Source organism: Ailuropoda melanoleuca, chromosome 2, assembly GCF_002007445.2.
Source record: "Ailuropoda melanoleuca isolate Jingjing chromosome 2, ASM200744v2, whole genome shotgun sequence".
In the NCBI taxonomy this organism is placed as follows: Eukaryota; Metazoa; Chordata; class Mammalia; order Carnivora; family Ursidae; genus Ailuropoda; species Ailuropoda melanoleuca.
Genome location: NC_048219.1, coordinates 11,718,809 through 11,745,311, shown reverse-complemented (window position 1 = coordinate 11,745,311; position 26,503 = coordinate 11,718,809). Strand labels below are relative to the sequence as shown.

The following is a 26,503-nucleotide window of genomic DNA, read 5'->3' as shown; positions in this document are numbered from 1 at the left end:
AATTTCTTCTCGTATTAGGACTAATAGGTAGAAAAGAAAAGTACCTTAAGGAGAGCTATGAACAAGATTCTACAGTATTTTTTAATGAGAAAAATCAGATTTGAATTACCAAGGAAAATGCCCTTGGAAACATTTAGTTTAGGAAATAGAAATAAATTTTGGAAAGCATCTGCTTCCAGCATAAAAGTCTAGACAACAGGGACTCCAAATACGAGATAAATAAAAGGGGAGCTAAATGTCTTCCCTTCCCTTCCTGAATAATTTGGTCCTAAAGCTGTTAAATGGGATGAAGCAAAGTGGGCATCAGAGGAGAAAGGGGATCCACACCGAGGGGCAGCATCTGAACAGAGAAAGGGCTGGCATGGGGTATCAAGGCTCTGAGCAAACTGAGGGAACATCCCTGTAGGGTAGGAGTCCCAGCAGAGTGAGGGGGCATCCACACAGAGGATGCATCAGACTCCAAGGAGGGACAGCAGGGCATTCACATAAGGGAGGAGTGGCAGTAGAGAGGAGAACTTGGTTCCCTCTGGGTGACTGATCAAATAAGTTAATAGTTTAAGGACAGTGGAGGGTAGGTGTCTCACTGTAAGAGAAGAGGGTTAGAAATGTGGCAAGAACAAAAATTAGAATATACCAAGGCAATTGGATTAGAATTGGAGGTGTGAATTTGAGCTATGGTTTTCAATATGTACACATAGATACAGAAGGAGATGTGGGTCTAAATGTGGGTGTGTACACGCACATGTATTCCTTAGCTCCTTCCACTAAGAGGGCTTGGAAGCAATGACTCCTCGATAGCAATGAACACATCGAGCTCCAGATACTGGTCTCCAATACCATTTTCCACTAAAATGGACCAGGATTCCTTAAAGAAAAGGAAACCATAGGAACAAAACTACAGACAGCACAGAATAAAACAGTGAAACGGTGACCTACAGTGGCTGTTGCCGAGCTGGCTGCTGTTTGACATAATGCAACGAGCCCACCCCACCAGTTAACGCGCTAACCTGTACTGGAGTCTGAGTAAAGCTGTATCAGGGCCTCCCCCTGAGGGGAGCAAGGGGAGTGGGAACAAAGTGAAATGAAGGAGTTCTGAATGTCCCCCTGCCCTCGAGTTCTTTAGCAATAACATACATGGTAGATACAGTGTGTGCTCTGGGGGAGGAGGGATTGTCTGTAAAAGACCGAAGGTCATGCACCGAAACGCTAACTGTGGTTATGCCTGGGTGGTGGTGGGACTTGGGGAATTTCCATTTTATTGTTTTTTAGTATTCTACCAGCTTTCTGTATTGAGCAGAAATGTGTAATTTTTTAAAAATATAATGGGAAATGTACCCCAAACAAACTAGTAACCACAATATATTAAACACTCAGGCTGTGTTTAAGTGGAGATTTCTTTTTACTGATTTTTTTTTCCTGGAAGTATGTCTTAGAAGATAATTTTTTCAGAATTTGAGACACTTTATTTTTTTCAGTTTTATTGAGATACAGTTGACATACAGCACTGTGTAAGTCTAGGCATACAACATAATGATATGACTTACATATATTGTGAAATAATCACCACAATAAATTCAGTTAACAACCATCATCTCATATAGGTACCCAAAAAAAGGGGGGAGAAACGGGGTTATTTTTCTTTGTGATGAGAACTGTTAGGATCTGCTCTCTCTTAACAACGTTCAAATATACCAAACAGCAGTGTTAACATCATGTAACACATGATGTCCCCAGTACTTATACATCTTATAACTAGAAGTTTGTACCCTTTAACCCCCTTTATCCAATTCCCTACCCAGAAAGTATACTTTAAAGGTAAGCATGTGGCTGAGATTAGAATATATCAAATTAAAAAAAAAAACTTTATAAAGGAAAACACTAAGAATTAGCTAAGCAGAGGGACGTCTGCGTGGCTCAGTCAGTTAAGCGTCTTCCTTTGGCTCAGGTCATGATCCCAGGGTCCTGGGATCCAGCCCTGTGTCGGGCTCCCTGCTCAGTGGGGAGTCTGCTTCTCCCTCTCCCTCTGCCCCTCCCCCCACTCATGCTCACTCTCTCTCTGTCTCACAAATAAATAAAATCTTAAAAAAAAAAAAAAAAGAATTGGCTAAGCAGAATAAGCAGAAACTTCATGCATTTACAAATCCGGAGAGTGCCCTAGATAAATATAAACAGAGGATAAACTGTGAAAATATATTTAACAGGCAGAAGTCAGTCTTTTTTTTTTAAGAGAGGGGACCGGGGGGCAGGGGCAGAGGAAGAGGGAGAGAATCTTAAGCAGGCTTCACGCCCAGTGCTGGGCCCTATCTCACAACCCTGAGATCATGACCTGAGCCAAAATGGAGAATCAGAATTAACCCACTGAGGCACCCGGGCACCCCCAGGTGTCAATCTTAATTATGCATCAGGTTCTTCAAATTGTAAGAACAGGGGCAAAGGACTAATAGAAGGTTAAAAAGAAAAATCCAAATAGTCTGTTAATCTGTGAAAAAAATGTTTAACCTAACTTGTTATCAAATGTCAATTAAAAAAAAGACATGCTACCTTTTTTGTTGTTTATCAAGTTGACAATGATTAAAATTGATGACTGCTTCCCCCAGTGGTCTCTGAGTTCCATGAGGGCAAGGACTGTCTGTTTTGTTTACTCTTGCAACCTCAGTGCCTAACACAGTGCCTGACTCAGGCTAAGCCCTCCACAGATAATCATTAAATGAAATGGATGAAAGAATGATAGTACCCATTGTCAGAGAAACTGCCACTTGGTTCCCGATATCAGTTATAACCATTTTCCTGGAGAGAAAAATGGAAGCATACATCCAACACAGGCATGGTCCTCCCTGGTTTATGTTAAATCACGGTTAAACCCGCGTGGTTACCCCCAAGAGTGCCTCTTGGTTTTAATACGCACATTTCCTGAAGCTTCTATGTCCCCCAATATGTTTTTCAGCCAACACATCTATAGAAAAAAAATTAGTTAAATTCATCAAAATATAATACAACATTTTCAATCAAACCATATGCAGGAAAAGTCTCAGGTTACGTTCTGACTGCAATTGATAAAACATCAGGATCCCAGGTGAACATTTGGAATGTGTGTCTGTGGTGCTGCTGGTTCTGAGAGGTTATGATAATGTGATGTTCATTGTGAACCATGCCGTACCACCCACAGCACCGTGCTGAACACATGCCCACATTACCCTTGTTTCCTGGCTAGGGTTTCACGATGCCGCTCACTGAGCAGGCTCGCACGGTGCGCTGTGGTATGCAAAATGTATGTGCTACAACACATAGAGCCGCTGTTTTGTTACAGCCATAGTCATTCTTGGGTGGCCAAGCAGTAACGTTTCAAGTATTTAACTTCTAGCATTATGGTTTGTTGCATATATATACGTATCTTGTTATTTTAAATACTCTCTGGGTTTGGGATTACGCACTGTAATTTTTTCCCACTTGAAGTCATGGGAAATAGGCTCCTAGTTAGCATCTTTACAGGGAACATCTGATTCCTGGGAGTGGATTGCTGACATTCAGTAGGAGATGCTCATACTTTAAAAAGGTCATACCATTTAATCGTTCCTAGTACTTTTTTCTGTAAAATTTTTTTTAATTTTTAAAAATTTTTTTAAATTTTTAAATTTTTTTTTTGAATTTTTAACATTGTTTTTAAATTTTTATTCAAATTTTTTTTCAAATTTTTATTTAAATTCCAGTTAGTTAACAGGCAGTGTAATATTAGTTTCAAGTGTAGATTTAGGGATAGAGCACTTCTATACATCACGTGGTGTTCATCACAAGTGCACTCCTTAATCCCCATCACCTGTTTCACCCATTTCCCCCCCACCCGCCTCCCTCTGGTAACCATCAGTGTGTTCTCTGTATTTAAGAGTCTGTTTCTTGGTTTGCCTCTCTTTTTTTTCCCCTTATGTTCATTTGTCTCATTTCTTAAATTCCACATATGAGTGAAATCATGTGGTATTTGCCTTTCTCTGACTTATTTTGCTTAGCATAATACTCTCTACCTCTATCCATGTCATTGCAAATGTCAAGATTTCGTTCTTTTTGATGGCTGAGTAATATTCCATTATATATACACCACATCTTTATCCATTCATCAGTCCATGGACATTTGGGCTATTTCCATAATTTGGCTATTGTTGGTAATGCTGCTATAAATATCCCTTCAAATTAGTGTTTTTGTATCCTTTGAGTAAATACCTAGTAGTGCAATTTCTAGATCCAAAAATATACAAAGAACTTAAAAACTCAACACCTAAAAAACAAGTAATCCAGTTAAAAAATGGGAAGAAGACAGTAAAAGACATTTTTCCAAAGAAGACATCCAGATAACTAGCAGACACATGAAAAGATGCTCAGCATCACTCATCATCAGGGAAACGCAAATCAAAACCACAACAAGATATCACCTCACACCTGTCAGAATGGCTAAAATAGGCAACACAGGAAACACGGATGTTGGTGAGGATGCAGGGAAAGGGGAACCCTCTTGCATTGTTGGTGGGAATGCAAACTGGTGCAGCCATTCTGTAGGACAGCATGAAGGTTCCCAAAAAAGTTAAAAATAGAACTACCCTATGATCCAGCAATCATTCCTAGTTTTAAGAAAGGAAGAAAAAAAAATCATAAAAAAATGCATATATAGGAAGGATGTTTATCACGGTTTCATTTTAAATTGCAAAACTTTAGAAACCTAAACAGTTAATAATAGAACATCTATTAAATAAATTCTAGTCAATCCTGTGACTAAATCTTATGAATTCATTTCAATCATTTTTTAAGAGATTTAATGGCATAGGAAAATTCCTGCAATATAATAAATGCACAAGGATCAACACAAAGTGCACCACACGCTGCAAATTTGTAAGAGGAAAATAGATGTGCAGAACGTGTGTACTCTAAGAACTCACAGTAAGGGTTAACAATGGTTTTCTCCCAACAGTCTGCAGATGAGTTTAATTTTCTTCCTACGTTTTCATAGAAAATCTCATATTTTCTCTCAAGACTGTGTATTACATTTATAATTTTTTTGAGAGAATGCTCTTTGTAAAATAACATAGTGGGGTTTGGGGAGGCTTTGGAAATAATAACAGCAGTAGCAATGGCACCAGCAGCTCGCACTTATATAGCACCGAACTGTGTGCCAGGTAGGGAACGGGAGGCAAGCTCTGAGCCCACACCAAGCTTTGTCTTGGTAACACCATCCACACACAGTCCCGTCTCTTCCCAGAGGGATGGTTTCCAGTGTAGAAAACCCACTGAAGCCAGAGATGTTTGGCCAACGTCAGAAGGGAAACCAGCTGGCTTTAGTGCACACTCACATGAGCTACGCATGGTGCTTAGATGCCAAGCACAGGAAAGAATATGGGATTTGAGAGCAGCCAGATCTGGATTCAAGTCCTATGGCACTCACTTCCTGTGTGACCTTGGAGAGGTAACTGAAGCTTTCTGAATCTCAGCTTCTTCATAAAGAGAGTAAGAGCCCCTCGTCAGAGGATCAGCCATCCTGAGAATTAAAGGTGACAGGGCGTGAAAGTGCCTCACATATAGTCGGTGCTCAGGAAATGCTTCACTCCCCTTCCCTTCAGTGCTAGTGACTGTCGATGACTTCTTAGATGCTCTCTCCTTATGTTGGTGTTACTATATGGTTCCTGGTTTTTACATCAGAAACAAACAAAGGATGACAGCAGATAAGCAAAATAGTACTCAGCTAAACTTGCCCTGTGTACAGTACCTGTGTGAGTGATGAGGAATGAAAAGGTGAAGCATTGAACAAGTGAATGACAACGTGCCCCGAGAATGATGCTCTTACACCATTTTGTCTGCTTGTGTCTTTTCAGCATATCCACTCACCAAATGCCCTCCTCCCACCATCCTCCCCAATGCTGAAGTCGTCACAGAGAATGAAGAATTCAACATAGGTACCCCCTCCCAAACCAGCAAGGACTGGGCAGGCGAGGAGGGGCCCGGTCAGGGTGGGGCGGGCCAGCAAGGTGCACCTCTCCCTCCCATCCATGGAGAGAAACAGTATGCCCAGTGCAAAATGGCTGATGTTCTGTCTACTGAGTCTGCTCCAAATAGACAAACACTTCCTTTTAGCCATCACTAGGCAGAGAAGACAGGAAGACAGTTTTCTTCTGTGAGTCAAGTCAGTATGTTTTTGAGAAATAAATCCACACAAGGCACTATAAAAAGTTCCTGGAATGTGGAAGCTCAAGGCTGAGCTGTGAGAAGCAGGTAGCAGTTTTGTGCATCATTTGATTGGAGTTGACCTGATTGTTTAAGTCTTTGAACAGAACACAACCCACCACTGATTGACCTGCCTGGAAGTGGGTGTAAGTACTAAGGGGTGCCCCGCCCAGACTTCTCCAGGGAATCCCCATGTTGGTCTCTCTTTGGCAGGTGACATCGTCCGCTACAGGTGCCTCCCTGGCTTTACCTTAGTAGGGAATGAAATCCTGACCTGCAAACTTGGAACTTACCTGCAGTTTGAAGGACCGCCCCCAATATGTGAAGGTAATTGCACAGAGCCATGCCTTTATGGGTCTTCAGTTCCTCCAGAACATAGCCTTTTTCTTACTCCTGCTTATATTCCCAGTCCCTGCCCATAAATTAAGAGGTTATTTGGTGAATGTTTGTTTGTATGAATGAATGATTGCTCTAGAGAAATTCTCTGTCTTACTCTTAGGTTTGGGGCTACAAATTGTCATGGTAACCACTTTTATTTCTGTCTTCCATTTTCTAACTGGTATTCTCTGGAAATGGCATACTGATCATTGGAAGGAGGAAGTTCTGGGACCTCAGGGAGAGGTGGGCTTGCAGACCAGCCTGGCTCTACTGGAGTGCAGATGTGCTCAAGGTCCTGTGTGCTGAACTTCATTCCATTGTGACACCTTGACAGAAAATGAATTGGCTTCACAAAGTAACCCCTACTAAGACCAAAAATGAGACTCTCCACTCAAAAGGCATCTGACCTGGGACGAGATATTTAATTGTCCCATGCCTCAATTTTTCTCATCTGTAAAATAAGGATAATGTTACTTATGCCATGGACTTATTGTGAGGAATTAAATGGATTAATAATGTAAAGCACTTTAGAACTATGCCTGGCACATAGTAACTGCCCAGTGCAGGTTATTCTTATTGTTACTAGTACTACTGCTGCTTCTGGTACTAGTGCTACCAACAAATGTTCAGTAGTCTGCGGAGAAACAGGTCAGCTTCTTTCCCACTTCTCATAAGGCGAGAGGAGAGAATCCACAACACGGATTGTTAGTGAGAAGGAAAGAAGCTGCGGCCCTAGAGTTAAGCTGCCCCAATACATCGAGGGGTTCATTGAGTTGAGCTGACCTACCCACACACCAAACAACCAGCCCCCTATAAAAGTGGACTTTAGCTTTGATCCTGCTCCAGAACTTCACTGCTTTGCTCCAGCCTTCGTTTCTTATCTCTGGCTGTTTCTGTGTCTATGTGGCTCCAGCCTTCTTGGCTTTACTCCTGTCCTCAGCCTCATGCTTACTTCTAGGACTTGGTGTTGTACTTAGCTTCTCAAGATGTGACCCTTCACTGGATTTTTTATAATAACAGCTTTATTAAGATAGAATTCATGTACCATGCAACTCATCCATCTAAATCACTTCAGTGATTTCTAGTCTATTCAGAGCTTTGCAGCCATTAGACAATTTTAGAAGATTTTTTCACCTCAAAATGAAACACTGTATCCATTAGCAGTCAGCTTCCATTTCTTTCCAGTCCCTCCCCCCAACACAGTTCTAGGCAACCACCAATATAGCTCATGTCTCTATGAAATTGACTATTGTAGATATTTTGCATAACTAGAATCCCACGAGAATTTTTTTGTATGCTCAGGAAATAAAAATAAAATCCAATATCGGTAAGGAATGGAAATATTTACACATTCATTAAGAGAAAAATGAATACAGGTAGAATGGTTCAGATACAAAAAGTAACAATAAGCTAAGAAATCAGTAAAATAGGGTAGTGAATCTAAACAATACTGACCATAGTAGATTTAAAAATATACACACTGCTGGACAAATAAATGGCATTGGAAGAAAGAAAAAATGAGCTCAGGACCCTTGCTTGTTGAGGAGAAGCCAAGATATTGATTAACCCTCTATGTTAGTTAAATATATAAGTTAAAAATAAAGCTTAAATTTATGGATAGTTTTTTGAAATTATGGATAGCCATAGTATGTGTAAGTTCTAAATTGATAATCAAAAATAAAGAGAAAGAGAATTCAATTAATCCAATAGAAACATTAAAGGAGAGAAAAAACCATGGTAAACAGAAAACACAAAATGAGGTAGCAAAACTAAGTGCAAATATATGTGTAACCATAGTAAGTATAACTGAATAAAACTGCTAATCAAAGGAGAGAGACTTTCAGATTAGTTAAGTAAAAAAAAAAAGTTTAATTATAGACTTTCCATAAACTTAGACTTGAATATTTTCATCTGCCTCCCGAAAGACAGCTAGAAAGGTGTCATTCATCCCTGGTAGGAAACCAAACTTTGAAAAAGTAGCAAGTACTAACCTCTAAAATCTGGTGTAGCAAAGATAGTCTTAGACAAAATGGAGTTTAAGGCAAAAAGTATTAGAAGGAATAAAGAGGGAAATTTCGTGCTGATAAACATAATTCATCAAAAATATATAGCAGTCACAAACTTTTATATACCTAACAATATAGGATTGAAATATATAAAGGAAAATTGACAGAATTTTAGGGAGAAAAGGACAAATTCATAATTACAGTTGGAGATTTTCACACACCTCTTTCAATGACACACCGAAAATAAGTAGGTATGTCTAATATTTGAATGATATAGTTATATCAATCAGTAAGTTTTTGCTGCATAAAAACCATGCCAAAATTTAGAGGTTTGAAATGGTAACCACTTATTTCCTACAAAAGATGCAGTTTAAATATAAATAACAGATAGACTGCAAGAAAAGGAGAGAAAAAGATACATCATGCAAATGGTAAACATAAAGAAGTTTTAGATAATACTGCCAGCAAGTAGTATTACCAGAAATAGATCTTATAATGACCAAAGATTTAATCCCATTACAAAGGATATATATGTTATAGACAGATGATAAAAGAGCTTCAAAATACATGAAGAAAAAACTGACAGAACTAAATGTGAAAAAGAAAAGGCAAACTACAGAATAAAAGAAGATATTCATCATACATATATTTCTTAAAAGAACTTGTATCTAGGATATGTAAAGAACTTTAACAACTCAATAATAAGACAGTCCAATAAAAATATGGACAAAAGACTTAACCAGACACTTTACAAAATAAGATGTATGAATAGCCAATAAGTATATGAAAGGATGCTAAAACATCATTTGTCATCAGGAAAATGCAAATTAAAACCCTAATGAAATACTACTACACACCCACTAGAATAGCTAAAACTTAAGACTGAAAATACCAAGTGTTGGCAAGGATATGGAGCAAGTGGAATTTTTATACTTTGCTGGTTGGGATGTAAAATTATACAGTCACGTTGGAAAACTGGTAGTTTCTTTCAAAGTTAAACATACCCCTACCCTACTACCCAGCAATTATACTCCTAGTTATTTTCCCAAGAGAAATAAAAACCCATATCCACAAAAGGGCTTGTATATGAATTCCATAATCATCCCAGACTGGAAGCAGCCTAAATATTCATTAATAATAAATAGAATGAATGAATGAACACATTGCTACAGAGCAATAAAAATAAAATACAAAACACCATGGATTGAACCTTAGAAACATTATGTTTAGCAAAAAAAACCAGACACAAAAGCAACATGTCTGATTCCAATTGCATGAAATTCTAGTACAATCAAAACTAATCTGTTGTTATAGAAATAATATCAGTGATTTCCTGGAGCATGGGGCAGATCATACTAATTAATTGCAGAGGGGCATGAGAGAATTTTCTGGAGGGATGAAAATAATCTATATCCTGATTATGGTAGTGGTTACACAGGTATACGCATTTGCTAAAACTCATTAAACTGCACAGCTAAAATCTGTTAATTTATTGTACATAAATTATATCTCAAAATTTTTGAATTTTAGAAAGAAGTTAATGAGTTATAAAACAGAAAAACAGCCTTACTGATCAATAAAAAGAAGTACCTGGAACAAAGAGTCACAAAATAATCAAACCATTAGGTGAGTTAAACAGAGAGAGAAAGCAGGAATATACAAAAATAAGAAAGGGAAAGTGGGATGTAACCATTGAAGCAAAAGAAAATTTCAAGTTATGAGACTATCTTGTACAAACCTATGCCAATAAATTAATGATATGAATGATTTTCTAGGAAGGTATAATTTAATAAAATTGACCCCAGCGGATAGAAAGTTTATACTTTCCTAATTCTTTAAAAGAAAGAGAGAATGTTATCAGAGGAAACCCCATCGAAGACATCAAGACTAGATGGTTCCGTGGAAGAATACTACTAAACCTTCAAAGACCAGACGTCTTGAGCATAACAGGAAAGAAAAATGTGTAAACACTAAATCCCATATCCGATAAAGTTGCACACAAAAAGGCAAACCTGTGGACCAATCTCATTTGAGAAAGTGTACCTGTGTCCCCTCAATTGGGGAGTTTCAAGTAGAAAGGGGAGAGCTTCAAGAGCAGACCTGGTACCAGCTGGACTGTACTAGGGGAACGTAAATGTCACCACACTTCAGGGACCTGTAGGTATCAGTTTAGTGAAATCAGGAGCATTTCAAAAACAAGGCTGTTTTTCTCCAAAAAGCCATTCATTTTCCTTTCCTGTTTACAAAATAAGAAGGAAGTTCTCTCTGGAGAAGCTAGTTAATACCTTTCAAAGCTACTCAAAGAGGGGGTGCCTGGCTGGCTAGTCAGTAGAGGGTGCGACCCTTGATCTCGGGCTCGTGAGTTTGAACCCCATATTGGGCGTAGAGATTACTTTAAAAAATAAAGTGTGTTGCAAAGCTACTCAAAGAAGTCCCAGATGAGTTGTGTGAATTTGGGGCCACAGCAAGCATTTTTGTCTGTTAGCCCAGACCCTGTGCTGATTAGCAAGCCCCATTTCTGTGAAGGCAGAAGGTTTGAAGGAAGCAGTGGAGATGGGTGGAGAGTGAGTGGCTCAATCTCCTCCCCAGAACAGCCTCGTCTCATATCATGATCCGGGGATCAGCCCTTGGCTTTGCAGCTCCAGAAACTCTCCTCTGTCAGTGTCCTAGAATCCAACCGTTCGGGAAGCCTGTCTAAAGGCACATATACAGCAAAATCCCAGTTGCTCCATTTGTAGTGATTGGGATACTTGTCACTACTGCCCAGGCCATGCCTCTTTCAAGGTCCTGAAGAAGTTGATTCAGTCCTCAGGACTTTACTGTGGCACCTTCAGCCCAAACAAATGGAAGGGGTCATCCGGAAGTTTGTTTCACATAGGATGTAGTGACAGGTCCCTGTATCCCCAGGAGAGAGCACCTCCCTGCTCTCCAGGATGGGCAGGGCCCCTAAGAACCAGCATCTTCTCTCGCCTCCCTGGTGACAGACACAGGAAACCCAATCTAGCCCCACCAGCAACTCCTTTTCTAAGTTCTACGTTGACTGTCTTCCTTAGGATGGCATCCTTTTCTTTAGAGATCTTAATACTACTCATCAGGTCACAGCCAAGCTCTGCCAGTTCCTTCCTTTCCTGGTATAACTACCATCATTATCATCATCATCTCTACAATTTGTGAAGACACTATGTTGCATGCTTTATGTATATCATGCCCTATAATATTATATATAATATAATATATTAATGTTAATTAACATACAATATAATTAATACACAATGATATATAATACAATAGCCTTGTAAGGCAGATGTTATCTTTCTGCATCGGAGGTGGAGAAGCCACTGCACAGAGAGGAAATAATTTGTTCAAGACCACACAGCTAGTAAGTAACAGAGGTGGGCTATAAATCCAGGTGCGTTTGACTCAAAATTCCACGTACTTACGTCTGCCCAATACTCTCTTTGTACAAATCAATCCCATTTAATAGATTAACTCTTGGATTCGGGGATGCTTTCTGTTGTCTGTCTGTACGTATCAACCTCAGCTCTTCCAAAGCCCATAGCTGAGCTAGGAAGTGATGCCAACCAACTGGCGAGGCCTGAATGCCAGCTATATAGTAACATTGACACAGAATCTGAGGTCGTTTTATGCCATGGAGCAGTGTAATGATGGGCATTGGGGTCTTGTTTGAATGTGCTCAGATACTCCTGTTCCAGTGGTTGTCTTTTGTACCAGGGAAATGTGTTGGCCCCAGTTCCATCTTCATCCCACGTACCTGGTATTTCTCTTTCTTCCTCCCAAGTGCACTGCCCAACGAACGAGCTTCTGACGGACTCTACAGGTGTGATCCTGAGTCAGAGCTACCCAGGAAGCTATCCCCAGTTCCAGACCTGCTCTTGGCTGGTGAGAGTGCAACCCGACTACAACATCTCCCTCACAGTGGAGTACTTTCTCAGTGAGAAGCAGTATGATGAGTTTGAGATCTTTGATGGTAAGTCAGTCAAATGTTGAACAGCTGCCTGCTGCAGAGGGCAGATTTGCTTCAGAACTCTAGGGATGTGTGCCATTACCTCCCCATTAGAACTTTCCAGAGGCTCCAAGCAACATCTTTCTCTACCACAGAAACTCCAATACCGTGGGAGCCGGTGGATTGTATGGCCCACAGGGCAGGGATGCTTGTCCTGCCGCCTAGTCCTGCTCCGGAGCCCTTTCTAACTCCAGCGCCCACTCAAAGCTGGCACCTTGACTGTCACCCAATAAATGGATCATAGCAGTATTCCCACATGAAGAGTATGCCACCTCTGAAACTCGAAGTGGTCTACCAAACATTGCGCTTCTTTCTGTGTAATAGAAGGGAAAAGGCACACTAACTTCCTCTTTAACTTGGAGAGAATGTTTCAGCGTGTCCTCAAACCACTGGGGAAATTTCACCTGCCTCTTCGTAGGACTTACCTCTTACCCTGTGGAGCCATGTGTCTTACAAGAGCATCTACACTAATTGTCCCTTCTGGCTCCTCAGAGGCAGTTAATACGATGTCATCATAGAGAGAACCAATATGCTGTATTCTGCAGGATGTCCAGATGGTCCGCATCTTTTCATTCTGTATTATGACAGTGAGCAGGAGAATTAACATAGCTCTGGGGCAAGACTGTGAATGTATACTGTTGTCTATCTCATGTGAATGAAAATTGCTTATGGTCTTCCTTTCTGATGGGTAGGGGAAGAGCGTGTTGCTAGATCAATAACTGCATTTCATGCAACCAAGTCTGTGTTAATCTGCTCTAATGAATACACTACGTCTGGCATAGCTACTGCAATTGAGGGCTACCACTTGGTGAAGTTGTACTGTGAGATGGACCTGGGCCAGGACTCCATTCATTACCCGCCCCAACCCTCAGACACTTCTATTCTAACAGAGGGGCCATGATAGTGCTTTGGGTACCCAGGTATCAGCATCAGTTCACACTCTGTATCCAAAATCTTTCCTTTCCTCCAGGATTCAGCTGCCTGAGGAAATAGCAGTAGGTTTTGGGGGCAAGGATTGGGAGAATCACTACTATATACAATTGATGTCCTTTTGTTGGGTCCTTTTTCATGGGGACCCAGCCTCTCCTTCAGCCAAAGTGTTCTGGAATAAGACAGAAGCTGGCTTAAGTCTCCAAACTTGGTGAGGGGTTCCAACTTCCCATTGGGGTCAGCTTTCCTCACTGTTTGGACTATACGTTCATGATGTTTTGTTCATATATTCATATATTGGGGGGTTTCCCATCTATCTTGCCCTTAGGACTATCATGTTTTGTGAGACATTGCCATAGATCCTACAGGTTAGGCCCTCCCAGCTACCATTCCAACCTTGCTGCCCATTTTAGTAATTATGCTAGCCTCACTTCTGTTAAGTACCTCCACCTGGCCCCTATATTCTAGAATCTTCTCATCCCCATCAACACTAGGAAGCCCAGTTCTGTGACAGTATCTCCTTTCATCAGTTTAGGCTTCAGAGGACAGCTGTGACTCAGGTTGTCAATGATGCTGGTGCTCACCCCTTCACCAGTATGTTCCTTGTTGCTCTGGGAACTGGAGTGTCCCCCAGGTCCTCCTGAGGGACATGGTCAGCTAGTGGGCATTCTGGTCTGACGTGGTAGACCTACTCTGGCATGCCACTTCTCTGAGCCTTGTGACCCCTTCCTTCATAGCTTGTCACAGCAATTCCGATGGCTCTATTTTGTTTAATGTGGTCCATTATCTGGGCCAAGCTTCCACGAGCTGTCTTGGCAGATACCAGAACCATCACTCAGAGCTATTTCCAGGGCAGTAAATCCTGTTACGGATTATCGAGCTCTGTACTCTGCCTCCCTTGAACCAGCCACCTTAGGATGCACTCCCAGGCATTAAAGGTAGGAAAAAAGAAGAGGGAGGGCTTTCTGGAGGAGCCCTGGAAAGGACTATTGAGGAACTGTGTTACGTATGACACTGAGACATGATGTTTGACTGTAGCTTTATTGCTGTACATTCGTTCAGTACATAGTTTTTCTATATGACAAGCACTGAGCTGTGTTTAGTAGCATGTGAGAAGTAGGTGGCAAGTAGAAGTTCCCAGCTCTTGCACTAACCAGTGGCCTGACCTTGGCAAGTCCCAAGATGGCAAATAGATGTCATCTCACATGCCAGCTCCTGTAGGTTGGCAGTGACGTTCCAGAATACTGCTTTAGGGCTCAGGGGGAAAGAGTGCGGTGCCTGGAGATGCAGAGAAAGGACAGAAGTACAGACCGTCCTGCTGACCCTGACCGTCTGAGCCTCGTGTCATCTCTTGAGGAGGAGAAATGGGAGGGGGTTACATTCGAGGTATCGAATCAAGGTACCTAATCTCTTACAGCTGTGCTAGCAGTCTGTAATCCTGTGTCTTGTACTCTCGCCCAGGTCCCTCCGGACAGAGTCCTCTGCTGAAAGCCCTCAGTGGGAATTACTCAGCTCCCCTGATTGTCACCAGCTCAAGCAACTCCGTGTACCTGCGCTGGTCTTCTGACCATGCCTACAACCGGAAGGGCTTTAAGATTCGGTATTCAGGTGAGTAAAACATAGGGAAACACAAGAAAGGCCACAGCCTCTGAGCCCCTGAAGTTGCTTACCCAAAACACCCAAGCCATGGGCCATATCCCCATCAATGGTGGAGGCCCTCCTCAGGAACTGACAGCCTCTCTCCTCTGAACCTCTCTCACTACAGCTGCACAAGTGTCCCTGACGGTCTCCACCTCCCCTCTTCTGCTCCTTTCCCCACTTTAAGCTCTTCCCTCTCCTCTGCTCCTACTGCCAGCCTATTGTGTCTTTGGATAAGTTTATTATATATCATCTGATAATGCCTCTAAGGTGATCCCATCCCTAACATTGTCGAAATGTTAATAAAAGTTCCTTAAAACTGAGGAACCCTAAGACGTGGGTCTCCAGGCGGGAAGTGTTGGACAGGCAGCAAAGGATGGCCTATATTTTAAATCCAGGGGCAGCCTCTCTTCTGCTCTGCCAGCCGTAACTCTCGGGCAGAGGCAGATCAAGGGCCACTCCAGGCAGGCAACTGGCCAGGGCCATGGTCTACAAGGAGCACAGAAAGATCCCTGGAAACGTAAGAAGATGGAGGGGGGAAATCTCATTTATCTGAACTCCTGTCATGGGGATTACTGTCTGTGGTTGGAAAGAAAACTTGATAAGCAGCCTGGTGCCCATTTTGAAGGGGAGTGGGTCCGCAAACCAGCTGGGCTCCATGAGCATGGAGGCAGAGAGGAATTACTGAAGACCACGGGGAGTTCCGGGAGATGAGGCTGAGGGGAGTCTGGAAGGAGAAGGACCATTTATTGAGCACCAAGCGCCCTGCGCAGGGCTGGGGCTTCTCAAACACAATTGCATTTAAATTGTCCAAAAACCCATGAGGTGGGCATTTCCAATCCTGATACACAGGGGAGGAAAGGGGACCTCAAAGAGCTTCAGGGACGTGTCCCACGTCACCGATCTGGAAAGGTCAGATCCAAGACCCCAGAGTCCACACCCCTGCAGCCACACTCTGGTGGAGCCACGGCTCAAGCAGCACTCTGTCCCGGCCATGAAGGGGATCCAGTGCTTCATGGCTTGTTCTCTTCTTTCCTTTTCTTTGGCTTTACCACCCTGACCAGCCATTTTTCAGTATCAACTGCTCAGACCTCCCTAAATAGCAGTGGACCCAGCAGTGACAGAGACAAGGAAATGGGGGAGGAGGGAGATGGGGGGGTGTGCAGGAAAGAGCACATCCGTCTTCCTGCTTGCGTGTGGTCCCCTGAGCCTCATCTTGTCGTCCAGCTCCCTACTGCAGCCTGCCCAGGGCTCCGCTCCATGGCTTCCTTCTGGGCCAGCCCAGCACCCAGCCCGGAGGCTCCGTCCACTTTGGCTGCAACGCCGGCTACCGCTTGGTGGGACACAGCATGGCCATTTGTACCCGGCACCCCCAGGGCTACTACCTGTGGAGCGAGGCCATTCCTCTCTGTCAAGGTGAGGAGCACGTGGAAAGGGGGTGACAGATGGCTCGGATCCTGCTCACCTCTTGGTCTCGTCCCAGGACCGATCACTTCCAAATGTGGGGGTCCTCATTGATGATTCATTCTTTCAGCGAACATATATTGAGGATCTGTAATACCTCGAGCCCTGGGGATATACATATGCATAAAACAGTCTCAATGTTTTCAGAGCAAGGTGGGAGATGGATATGTAGCCACATAAATGCAAAATGGCAGAGGAAGGAAGTGCTGTATCAGGAGTACAAACAGTGTTGTGGGAGCCCAGAGGTAAGATGGGACCTACCTCTTCCCAGACAGCTAGGGAGGGCTCCCAGAAGAGGGGATGCTTGGCCTCGGGCTCATAGAGCAGGTGGGGTTTAGGGCCAGGCATTGGCAAGGAAAACATTCTAGGCAACAGCGAGAGCATTTGCAGAGCCACGGACTGGAGACAGAGCACAAAATATGCAGAGCAGCTGGGACTGGCAGCAGCACTAGGTCAGAGGAGGCGAGGGGCAGAGGGGACCAGGAAGCTATCGAGGCTCGCCATACTCATTGCCCGCAATCAAGCCCGTGATCTGTACCAGGTGTTTGCGTGCATTGCCTTTCATAATTGATGAGATTTGTTTTCCCTTAAAGTAATATAATTCAGACTAGAGATCTGTTGGGGGGGACTATAGATAATGCAAAGGGTGGCTGGAGGGGAGGTGGGCGGGGCGGGGGGTATGGGTTAAATGGGTGAAGGCGATTAAGGGGGGCAGATGTTGTGATGAGCACCAGGTGTTTCATGTCCGTGACGAATCAGTAAATCCTACACCTGAAACTAATATTACACTGTTCGCCAACTGGAACTGAAATAAAAACTTGGCAGAAGAAAAATGACCTGTAATCCTGTCAACTGAGATCGCTGGGTAACATTTCAGCACATTTCCTTTGATCTTTTAGATATTTACAAAAATGGCATCCTCAGTGTACAAAGCTCTTAATATTTTAACATCTGTCACATAATTAAATGTATTTCCTCATCACTATTTCCAGTGGTTGCATAGCATTAGGGAAAAACTGTCATGTATTTAAGTATCATCCTGTTGTTGGTCATTTGAATGTCTCTGTTTTTTGCTACTGTAAACAGTGCTGCTGTTAAGATCCTTATAATTCCATCATTATGAACATGCACATTTATTTCTTAAAATAAATTCCCAGAAATGAGATTGTTGAACCATAACCTATGCAAAATCTACAGCTTGTGACACTTAACTGCTCTCCAGGACGTTTGTCTTCACTTAACTTCCACCAGCATGGGAAAGTCGGTTTTTCCTCCCACATTCACAGCATTGTGTACTGCATTAAAAAAAAAGAAAAGAAAAGCTTTACTAATGATACAGACAAAAGCAGGAAATCACACTGATGTTTGATTTTCTTGTTCTTTGATTCCTGTGTGGTGACGGACTATTTATTGACGTCTGTCATCTCTGACCCTCATGACCTTCTCGCCTCTGCCTGAGCTTCCTCAAACAATGTGTCATTAGCATTCTGTTTGGTGCCCTAAGAAAAGGTCCCAGAGAACAGACTGATCCATATGGCAAATGTCATTTGGCTTTGGTCTCCGTGTCTCTTAACTGTATCAAGACAGACAAGTCTTTCTTCCAAAGCTCCTGTTGGAAACCACCATACCTCTCATCTGTTTTCTTTTGTAACTTCCCAAAACTAAGCCCCTCTAGGCTTCTTTGTACTCATCCCCATACTAGTTTGTACCCAGCCCCAGCCCCAAGAATCCCAGTGATGCCATTCCTCTCAGCCATTCCCCCTGAGCTCTCTGGAATCCCGGTTCAATGGCCAACCAGCATACACCCTTGGTCACTACCTAGAAGGCTGTCTTCACTTTCTCCCTCCACAGAGACTGGCTCTCCTCTAAGAATATGAATGCTGGGGCCCTTTCAAGTAGAGGGTCCCCATAACCCAGGGCCAGGAAGGGCCTGGCATTCTTCCAATGCCATATTGCTTCTTTCAAACCATGACTTTGCACCAACAAATGTATCTCACTAGAGATCCTGTGCCTTCTAATGCTTTCTCTGTCTTTCCCCAGCCCATTCTTTCACTACATTTTCTCTCCCTTCACTACATTTTCTCTCCCTCAGAGATCTCATTCCACTGCCAGCTTCAAATACTTGGATTCCATCCCCTCCTCTCCTACCCACAGGAAGTGCCCGTCTTCCCTCGAGGTTTGGGGACTGTTCTGGCATGGAGATCAAGAGACAGGCTTTTAGTGTCTCCGCCTGGGAAGGTATCCTCTGTCCTCTTAGTTATCTGCACGGGAAGAGCTGGGCCAAGAGTGGTGAGAAGTGGCTGCTGTCCACTTCCTTCACCTACTGTCTCCAGATTGACCGACTCCTCATGCAAAATATCAGTACCGATCTAAGTATTTCTTCCAAAAAAGTTCAAGGAAGCAAGGCAGTTCATTGATCACAATTTGACTACCCCAGTTCCACCAAAGGAGCTCACAGACTTGCTGTTTAGGCGCTGAAAGAGCATCATATTCAGAGCATCATATTCAAATGCTGTTCATGTCTTCATTCCACATTTTCTCCTCAATTTCTCCTTCTTTACTCATTCCTTCTGTTTTCCAGTCTTTGAAACCTTCTTCCATCTTGATATCCCAATCCCTCTCCATCTGGAGAGTCTGTCCTTCCCTGTATCATAATGAAGCCTTGGCCCTGTGTCTCTTCTGGGTTCTAGTAGCATCGAGGATCATTGTTGGCCAATGTGGATGGGGACTTCCTCTGCTTGCACTGGCTCTGCATGAGGGAGGTCTGAGCTCTAGACGAGTTACAGGGGTGGGATGGATGAGGGACAACAGTGGGTACCCTGATTAATTCCCCTCCATCCGTACTAGCTCCTGAACTGTCGAAGGGCAAACATAATTGGTTAAGCATTAATTTCTTTCAAAGACAACACAGGCTACTCCTACCTAAGTAATGTGTGTTCCTCCAATAAACATAGTGTTGACCCTACTCCTTACAATGACCATGGCCATGTGCTGCATACCTGTGTCTCCTGAGCTGTCACCTTGAAATTCCTTTTCTTTGTACTCCTTGTTAGCACTACCATTTTCTATATTTTTATATCCCATATCTTACCCTTTCTTGGTTTTTACCCCCTTTTTGTTGGAGCATAGCCTTGAGTAAATTCCTCATAAAGAGTTCATGAGAAGGAAATTATCTGAGTCTTTAAATATCTGAAAATAACTTTACTTTTGTCCTCATATATGCTTGGTAGGTTGACCAGGTAAAATTCTAGGTTACAGATCACTTCCTTCAGAAATTTGTTACATTATTTTTGAACATCCATTGCTTCCGATGAGAAGTATAAGGCCAGTCTGATTCTTGTTCCTTCCAGGAATGTCCTATTTTTTTCTCTGTCTGAGAGCTTGTAGGAACTTGTCTTTCATCTTCTGAAATTCCATGATGATGTATCTAAGAATGGTTCTCTTTGCATCCCTTTGGCTCCCTTTCAGTCTGAAGACTTGTGTCTTTCCAGCTCTGGGAAATTCTCATCTCTGATCTCTGTTCTCTCTTTCTAGAATGCTAACCTGTTGGATGTTGGACCCCCTGGTTGTTGACCTCCCGTGTTTTAAATCCTTTTTTCTCATTTTCAGTTTCGGTCTTTTTGGACTATATTCTGAGAAATTCCCTTTAATTTTAATCTCTAGCCCTTCTATCTAATATTTATTTTAGCAATCATATTTTTAACTTAAGAGGGCTTTTCCTTGTTCTGTTGTTGTGGTTGTGGTTCTTTTTTCAAAGCCCTCCGTTCTCATTTTATGAATACAATATGACTTTCTCAAAATACTGCCAGTCAAAAGTTTAAAGCTTATGTATCTTCTATTTCCTGAGTTAGATCTGTTTTCTAAAAGAGAACCTTGTTTCTACTTTTTTCTATTTTTAATCTTATCTCTGTCTTTCATGCTACTGGTTTTCTTCAAATGTACAGTGATCCTTGATTATTCCTATTTTAAAGGAAAGATGAGGTTGATTTTTCCAGGTAGCAGATTGGGTTATATAACCGGATTATATACAGGTGTCTGTGCCCACTAGATCCCCCACGTGAATAAGAAGTTGCGTATGTAGTACAAATGAGCAGGCAGAGGGGCAGCCTTTAGACTGGGAGCTCTTAAATCCTAGAATGAGAAGAGCTTTACTTTCAGATGCCATCTCACACCTGAGCAGCCCTGATTCTCTCAAAGGATTTCTGTTGTTGTTTTTTTCCCCCCCTTAAGTGGGAAAGAAAACCCTCTCTATTTTATCTGGGGACTAGATGCATGAATGCCTCCACACTGTATTTGTGGGAAAGGATGGAGGAGAACGGTCTCACACTATAGCTCCCTCGTATATTTTAAGCTGCAGGTTCTGAGCTCCACTTAATCTGTCAACACACTTCGATCTGTTTTCCATCTTCCAAAGTTTTTTTGAAGTCTTCTCTGCCATTTTGTTTATTGTTATGAGGCTTTTCCACTTTACTAGTCCTTCCTATAATTTTTTTAGGGCCTTGGGGAGAGGAAGGTTAAAGTGTGTTCTCGAATACTGTCTTGAACCAGACATTCTCTTAATATTTTTTTCTCTTCGCTAGCTCTTTCCTGTGGGCTCCCTCAGGCCCCCAAGAATGGAATGGTGTTTGGCAAAGAGTACACAGTGGGGACCAAGGCTGTGTACAGCTGCAGCGAAGGCTACCACCTCCAGGCAGGTGCCGAGGCCACAGCAGAGTGTCTGGAGACAGGCCTTTGGAGCAACCACAATGTCCCCCCACAGTGTGTCCGTGAGTCCTTGGGCGGTGGAGATGGATATAAGGAGGGGCTGGGTATGCAGCTGAGAAGATTCCTGCAAGGAGTGAGCTAAAAACCCAGTAATGAGAAAAAAGCAGTTATGTGGAGCCTGGGGATTCAGGAAACAGGGACAGGTGGATAGTGTCATCTACCAAGTTGGGCTTCCATTTGAAATTTCTCTCAAAGCATTGATAGGCCATTGCACCCTGAGATGTTTCCATAAACCATCACAGAACTTAGGAATAAGTTCCTTTTAGAAGGAAGAACTACCAGAACATTTACACAAATGTCCTTTGATCACAAAACTGTAAAATGTTTTATATGCAACTGATGAATTATTGAACTCTACATCTGAAACTAACGATGAACTATATGTTGCCTAGTTGAATTTAAAGAAAAAAATTATGTTAGTTGAAAAAAAAGAACAAAACTCTAAAATGACAGAGGTACTGTTCAACTTTAAGGCCAGAGTCACAAACTTGCCTAGGAGACCATATCGAGTCTAAAGATAGAGGATTTGTACTTTTGATTTGTTTTGTTTCTTTGGCCTATGGTGTGCTTTATGAAATTCCTGAATTGCTTCCTAACATTTTGAAATTGGAAGAGTTTACATAAAAATCCATATTTCTGGGGCGCCTGGGTGGCACAGCAGTTAAGCATCTGCCTTCGGCTCAGGGCGTGATCCCGGCGTTATGGGATCGAGCCCCACATCAGGCTCCTCCCACTCCCCCTGCTTGTGTTCCCTCTCTCTCTGGCTGTCTCTGTCTCTGTCAAATAAATAAGTAAATAAATCTTTTAAAAAAAAATTTAAACCATTCTTCTAAAAAAAAATTCATATTTCTAGCTTCTCTTAGAAAATAAAAGACCTGACCAAAGAGAAATTATTAGGTTCACATCTAACAATCAGCACTGATTACCACCTCCCCTTTTTTCTTTTTTTTCTTTTCTTTCTTTCTTTCCTTTTTTTTTTTTTTTGGTGGATCTGCCCACCCCAATTTGCTTCATCCCCCCTTCCCCACCCAATTCATTCATTTAACAAACCTGCCTCCTGGCGACTCAGGGTTCTTATTACTGCATTACAGTTTCCCAGTCCCCAGCTCTGGACTCTTTTCACTGTTTTCCATAATTAATTAATTAATTAATTAATCAATCCTCCTCATTGCTCCTTGTCTCCCCAGCTGTGACCTGTCCCGATGTCAGCAGCATCAGCGTGGAACATGGCCGATGGAGGCTCATCTTTGAGACACAGTACCAGTTCCAGGCCCAGCTGATGCTCATCTGTGACCCTGGCTACTACTACACTGGCCAAAGGGTCATCCGCTGTCAGGCCAATGGCAAATGGAGCCTCGGGAACTCTATGCCCACCTGCCAAAGTAAGCCTAGGGGGGGAGGGTGGGCGAGTTTGGCACAGGGCCTCCCACCTGAACTATGCCGTACGTGGGGAAGGAGAGAGGAGGGGTATCACCAGGGATGGCAGTGTACCTCTTTTTGAACACTCACCTAGAATCAGGAGCGAGGAGATGCTTTACTCCTTTAAGGAAGTACTTCTCAGCATCGTACCTTATTAAAAAGTTGCCTTTGTCCAGGTGAGTATCCACTCATTCACGTGTTCAGCATTCATGCCAGGTATTATAGGAGTATGAAGATAGAAGGTTGTGGTTCCTGCCCCAAAGAAGCTTGCAGTCTGCTGGAGAGGCAGACAAAATAAGGAAGCAATGATAATGCATGTGACAAGACCTGTAATGGGAGTGTGTATAGAAGGAATGGGTATAGCACAAGGGGTAAGCACCTAAGTGTCTGCCTCTCCTTCTGAATTATTCATTGTTTTTGTTTGTTTCTTCAAGATAGTTTCCAAGGTCAGGGTTCCTGGGAAGCGACTCTGAGGCAGGGTTTATTAGGGAGTACTCTTAAGATCAGCACCATCTTTGTGAGGGAAGGGGAGGAAGCAGTACTGGGAAGACGGCGAAGCTGACCTCTGATGCAGTACCAGGGCGGTCCTCTGCTGATGCCACAGGGAGCTCTGAAGCTGGGATAGTCAGAACTGCCACAAGCTGGGGCAAGAGGCCTTTATACCAGCACACTGACCAAACATTGGGTACAGGAGACCCCAGGAAGAAGCAAGATCTAGAGGGAAGGACTCTTCAGCCAAGGCAGCCTGAAGAGCGTGAGCAGCTGAGAGTCTTTTGCCAGCAGCTGGGGAAAAAAGTCCTCCCATTCTAAACGAGGGTCTGAGTGGCCCAGCACAGCACCCACTACAATGGGCTATACTCATGATATTCACTTAATCATAAGGATGCGATGGAGGAGGAAGGTGTTTGTAACGGGGTAGAAGGGAATAACTTGTTAGTGAGGAGTGGAAAGTGAGACTGGATGGAAGGAGAAGTGGTATGCTCCCTACATCTGTGACTCAAGTCACTATTGCCTTTATGCATCCAAGTTTACACCCGCCATGGAATGTAAGCATGTGTGTGGCAGAGTAGAGGTCATGAGCGTGTAACCACTTCACCGCAATGAAGGCTCTCACACTTGAGTGCAGCCTTGGCCATCGGACCTCACCTCCCACGCCAGCCAGTGGCTACATGCAGTGCTCTGTTGGGAAGGAGTGGCAGGCTGCTGCTGCTCTCGGCAGAAAGGACAAGGGAATCGAGTGGCAGCGTCTGCCCCGGACACCCGGGGCACCACGGACTCTCCACCCCTAGTGTGGCAGATCCTAACCAGGGTATGCATCTGAAGCGCCTGAGGAGCGTTTCTTAAAAATGCACATGCCTGGGCCTTATCTCAAGAGACGGAGGTCACAGGTCCAGAGTACAGCCTGAGCATTTTAAAAGCTCCTTGGATCCTTCTGGCAATGCTTCCAGTTGAGAATCACTGCTCCAATGTAACACCATGCAAGTCACTCTTGTGCCCCCACATTCTGCTCATGAGTCCCAACAGTTAAACAGGTCTTATTTTTGTCATGATTCTTGCTACTCAGAAGCCACACGTGTCCCTCCTCTTGGGGCTGGCTTTTCACTGAGCACTTTGTGATCATTTCAGTCATCTCCTGCGGAGCGCTCCCCGTCCCGCCCAGCGGGCACCGCATCGGAACACTGTCCGTCTACGGGGCCACGGCCATCTTCTCCTGCAATTCTGGCTACACGCTGGTGGGCTCCAGGGTGCGGGAGTGCATGGCCAATGGGCTCTGGAGTGGCTCCGAAGTTCGCTGCCTTGGTGAGTGACCTCCCCAGACCTATCCTGCCCATCTTTCCCTCCATAGGACAGGTTAGAGCTTCCTAAAGCTGGATCCCAGTCTTTAACCAGCATCATTTCACCTATGGCATGAAATGCTTAATCCAAACACCAGCTCTTGGGCATCCCCCATAACTAAGACTCTGAACTTGCTTCTCTTGGGGTACCCAAGAGGATGAGAAGAACTTCAAGTCTGATGAGACAAAGTTTTATTTATATATATACACACATACTTACACATATGTATAGAAGGAAGGTATACATACATATAAACATTCATATAAACATATATGTGTATACATGTAGACATAATACACTTACATATATACAAACATACGTATACACATGTACCTACACACACACACACATATATATATATGTATAAAATAAGCAGATGACAAAAGCACAAAAACAATCTGGCTTACAAAAGACAGAGTTATCATTTCCCCCATGGCCAGTCCATCCCCTACCAAACCATGGATTCCAAGGTATTCTCTCCTCTCACTTCTTTCTTGGATCCCTCAAGTCCAAAGGAGGGTCCCAGCTACACAGACCTAACAGCATAGATTGGATAGTCTGTTCCAGAGTGAGCAGTGCTGCCCTCCCACTGCGCCAGGCCTCTGTTAGGGATACAGTCATGAGTTATTTCCACACAGAGCCAAGAATAGCAGTGGAAATGCTAGGAATACACTCTACCCAAACCTCATTCAATAAAGTAACTCACCCAGGTTAAACTGCGTCTCCTGCTACTCAAGGAGAAGGAAGGATGGATTTAGCCAAACCATCTGTTTGTGCATAGTTGTTTCCGATTCTGTTGGGCTTTGATGGCCTTAATGTAGACCGAGGTGCCCTCCACGCAGTAGAATCTCTGTCAATGCTGGTTGATTAAAACAAAAGAGGGAGACAATCGCAGAGGCAGGGAGGCGCAGTGATCATTTCTAACCCTTGGACAGACACAGAAACTACAGCTCAGAGATGGATGGCCTTTTGGGATTCGGCCTTGGGATTTGGGCTTGCCACTTGCATCATGTTTAGGATTCCTGATGGCTACTCTCAGGGTGCGGGGGGAACGATGGGTGACTGGGTCCTTGGTACTTTTCCTCACCATCCCTGACTCCCCCGCCCTGACCAAGCCCCCACTCCTCTTCTATAAGCTCCTCTTCGATTTGCACTCTTTCCTCATTTCCCACCAAAGCTGGGCACTGTGGGACCCCTGAGCCCATCGTCAACGGACACATCAATGGGGAGAACTACAGCTACCGGGGCAGCGTGGTGTACCAGTGCGACGCCGGCTTCCGCCTGATCGGCATGTCCGTGCGCATCTGCCAGCAGGATCACCTGTGGTCGGGCAAGACACCTTTCTGTGTGCGTAAGTATGTTACCCACTCTCCCTAGTCACGGGCGCAGACTCAACATGGACTTGCCCTTGCGTTCTTGATTAGGTTCACTGGAGGTTTTGTATGTTTTGTTAATGTTTTTTGAAAGATGCATCATTACCTCTCTTGTTTTCAGTTTTCAGCATCATCCATTACTGCTTTTGCCTTCACCGTTGCCCTCCTTGTATTCCCTTTGGTTAACTTGTTTGTTCATTTCTAGCTTTTGAGTTGGGAATCCAGTTCATTTATTTTCATTTTTTTATTGTTATTGATATAAGTGCTTAAGGTTGGGAAATGTCTTTCAATAACGGCTCTAATCGGACCCCATAGCTTATAATAATTAATGCTTGATTGCTTGTTAGAAATTCTGTAATTTGGGTATAAATTTCTTCTTTCACCAAGAAGTTTTTTAATAGTTATGTTCTTTTAGTTTCCAGGCAGAAGGGCCATTCTATTTTTATTTTGTTATTCATTTCTTTTTTTTT

General features: G+C 43.3%; 1 protein-coding gene across 1 annotated transcript in view; it reads left to right on the top strand.

Moving 5' to 3' along the window:
* CSMD2 (CUB and Sushi multiple domains 2) overlaps positions 1 to 26,503 on the top strand; it is a 590,718-nt gene that overhangs the window by 501,050 nt on the left and 63,165 nt on the right. The window contains exons 45-53 of the mRNA XM_034645185.1: positions 5,853 to 5,933; positions 6,415 to 6,528; positions 12,385 to 12,573; positions 15,001 to 15,147; positions 16,405 to 16,593; positions 21,222 to 21,407; positions 22,593 to 22,787; positions 24,451 to 24,624; positions 25,838 to 26,011. Coding sequence (XP_034501076.1) covers positions 5,853 to 5,933; positions 6,415 to 6,528; positions 12,385 to 12,573; positions 15,001 to 15,147; positions 16,405 to 16,593; positions 21,222 to 21,407; positions 22,593 to 22,787; positions 24,451 to 24,624; positions 25,838 to 26,011 — 1,449 coding nt within the window. The remainder of the gene's footprint in view (positions 1 to 5,852; positions 5,934 to 6,414; positions 6,529 to 12,384; positions 12,574 to 15,000; positions 15,148 to 16,404; positions 16,594 to 21,221; positions 21,408 to 22,592; positions 22,788 to 24,450; positions 24,625 to 25,837; positions 26,012 to 26,503) is intronic.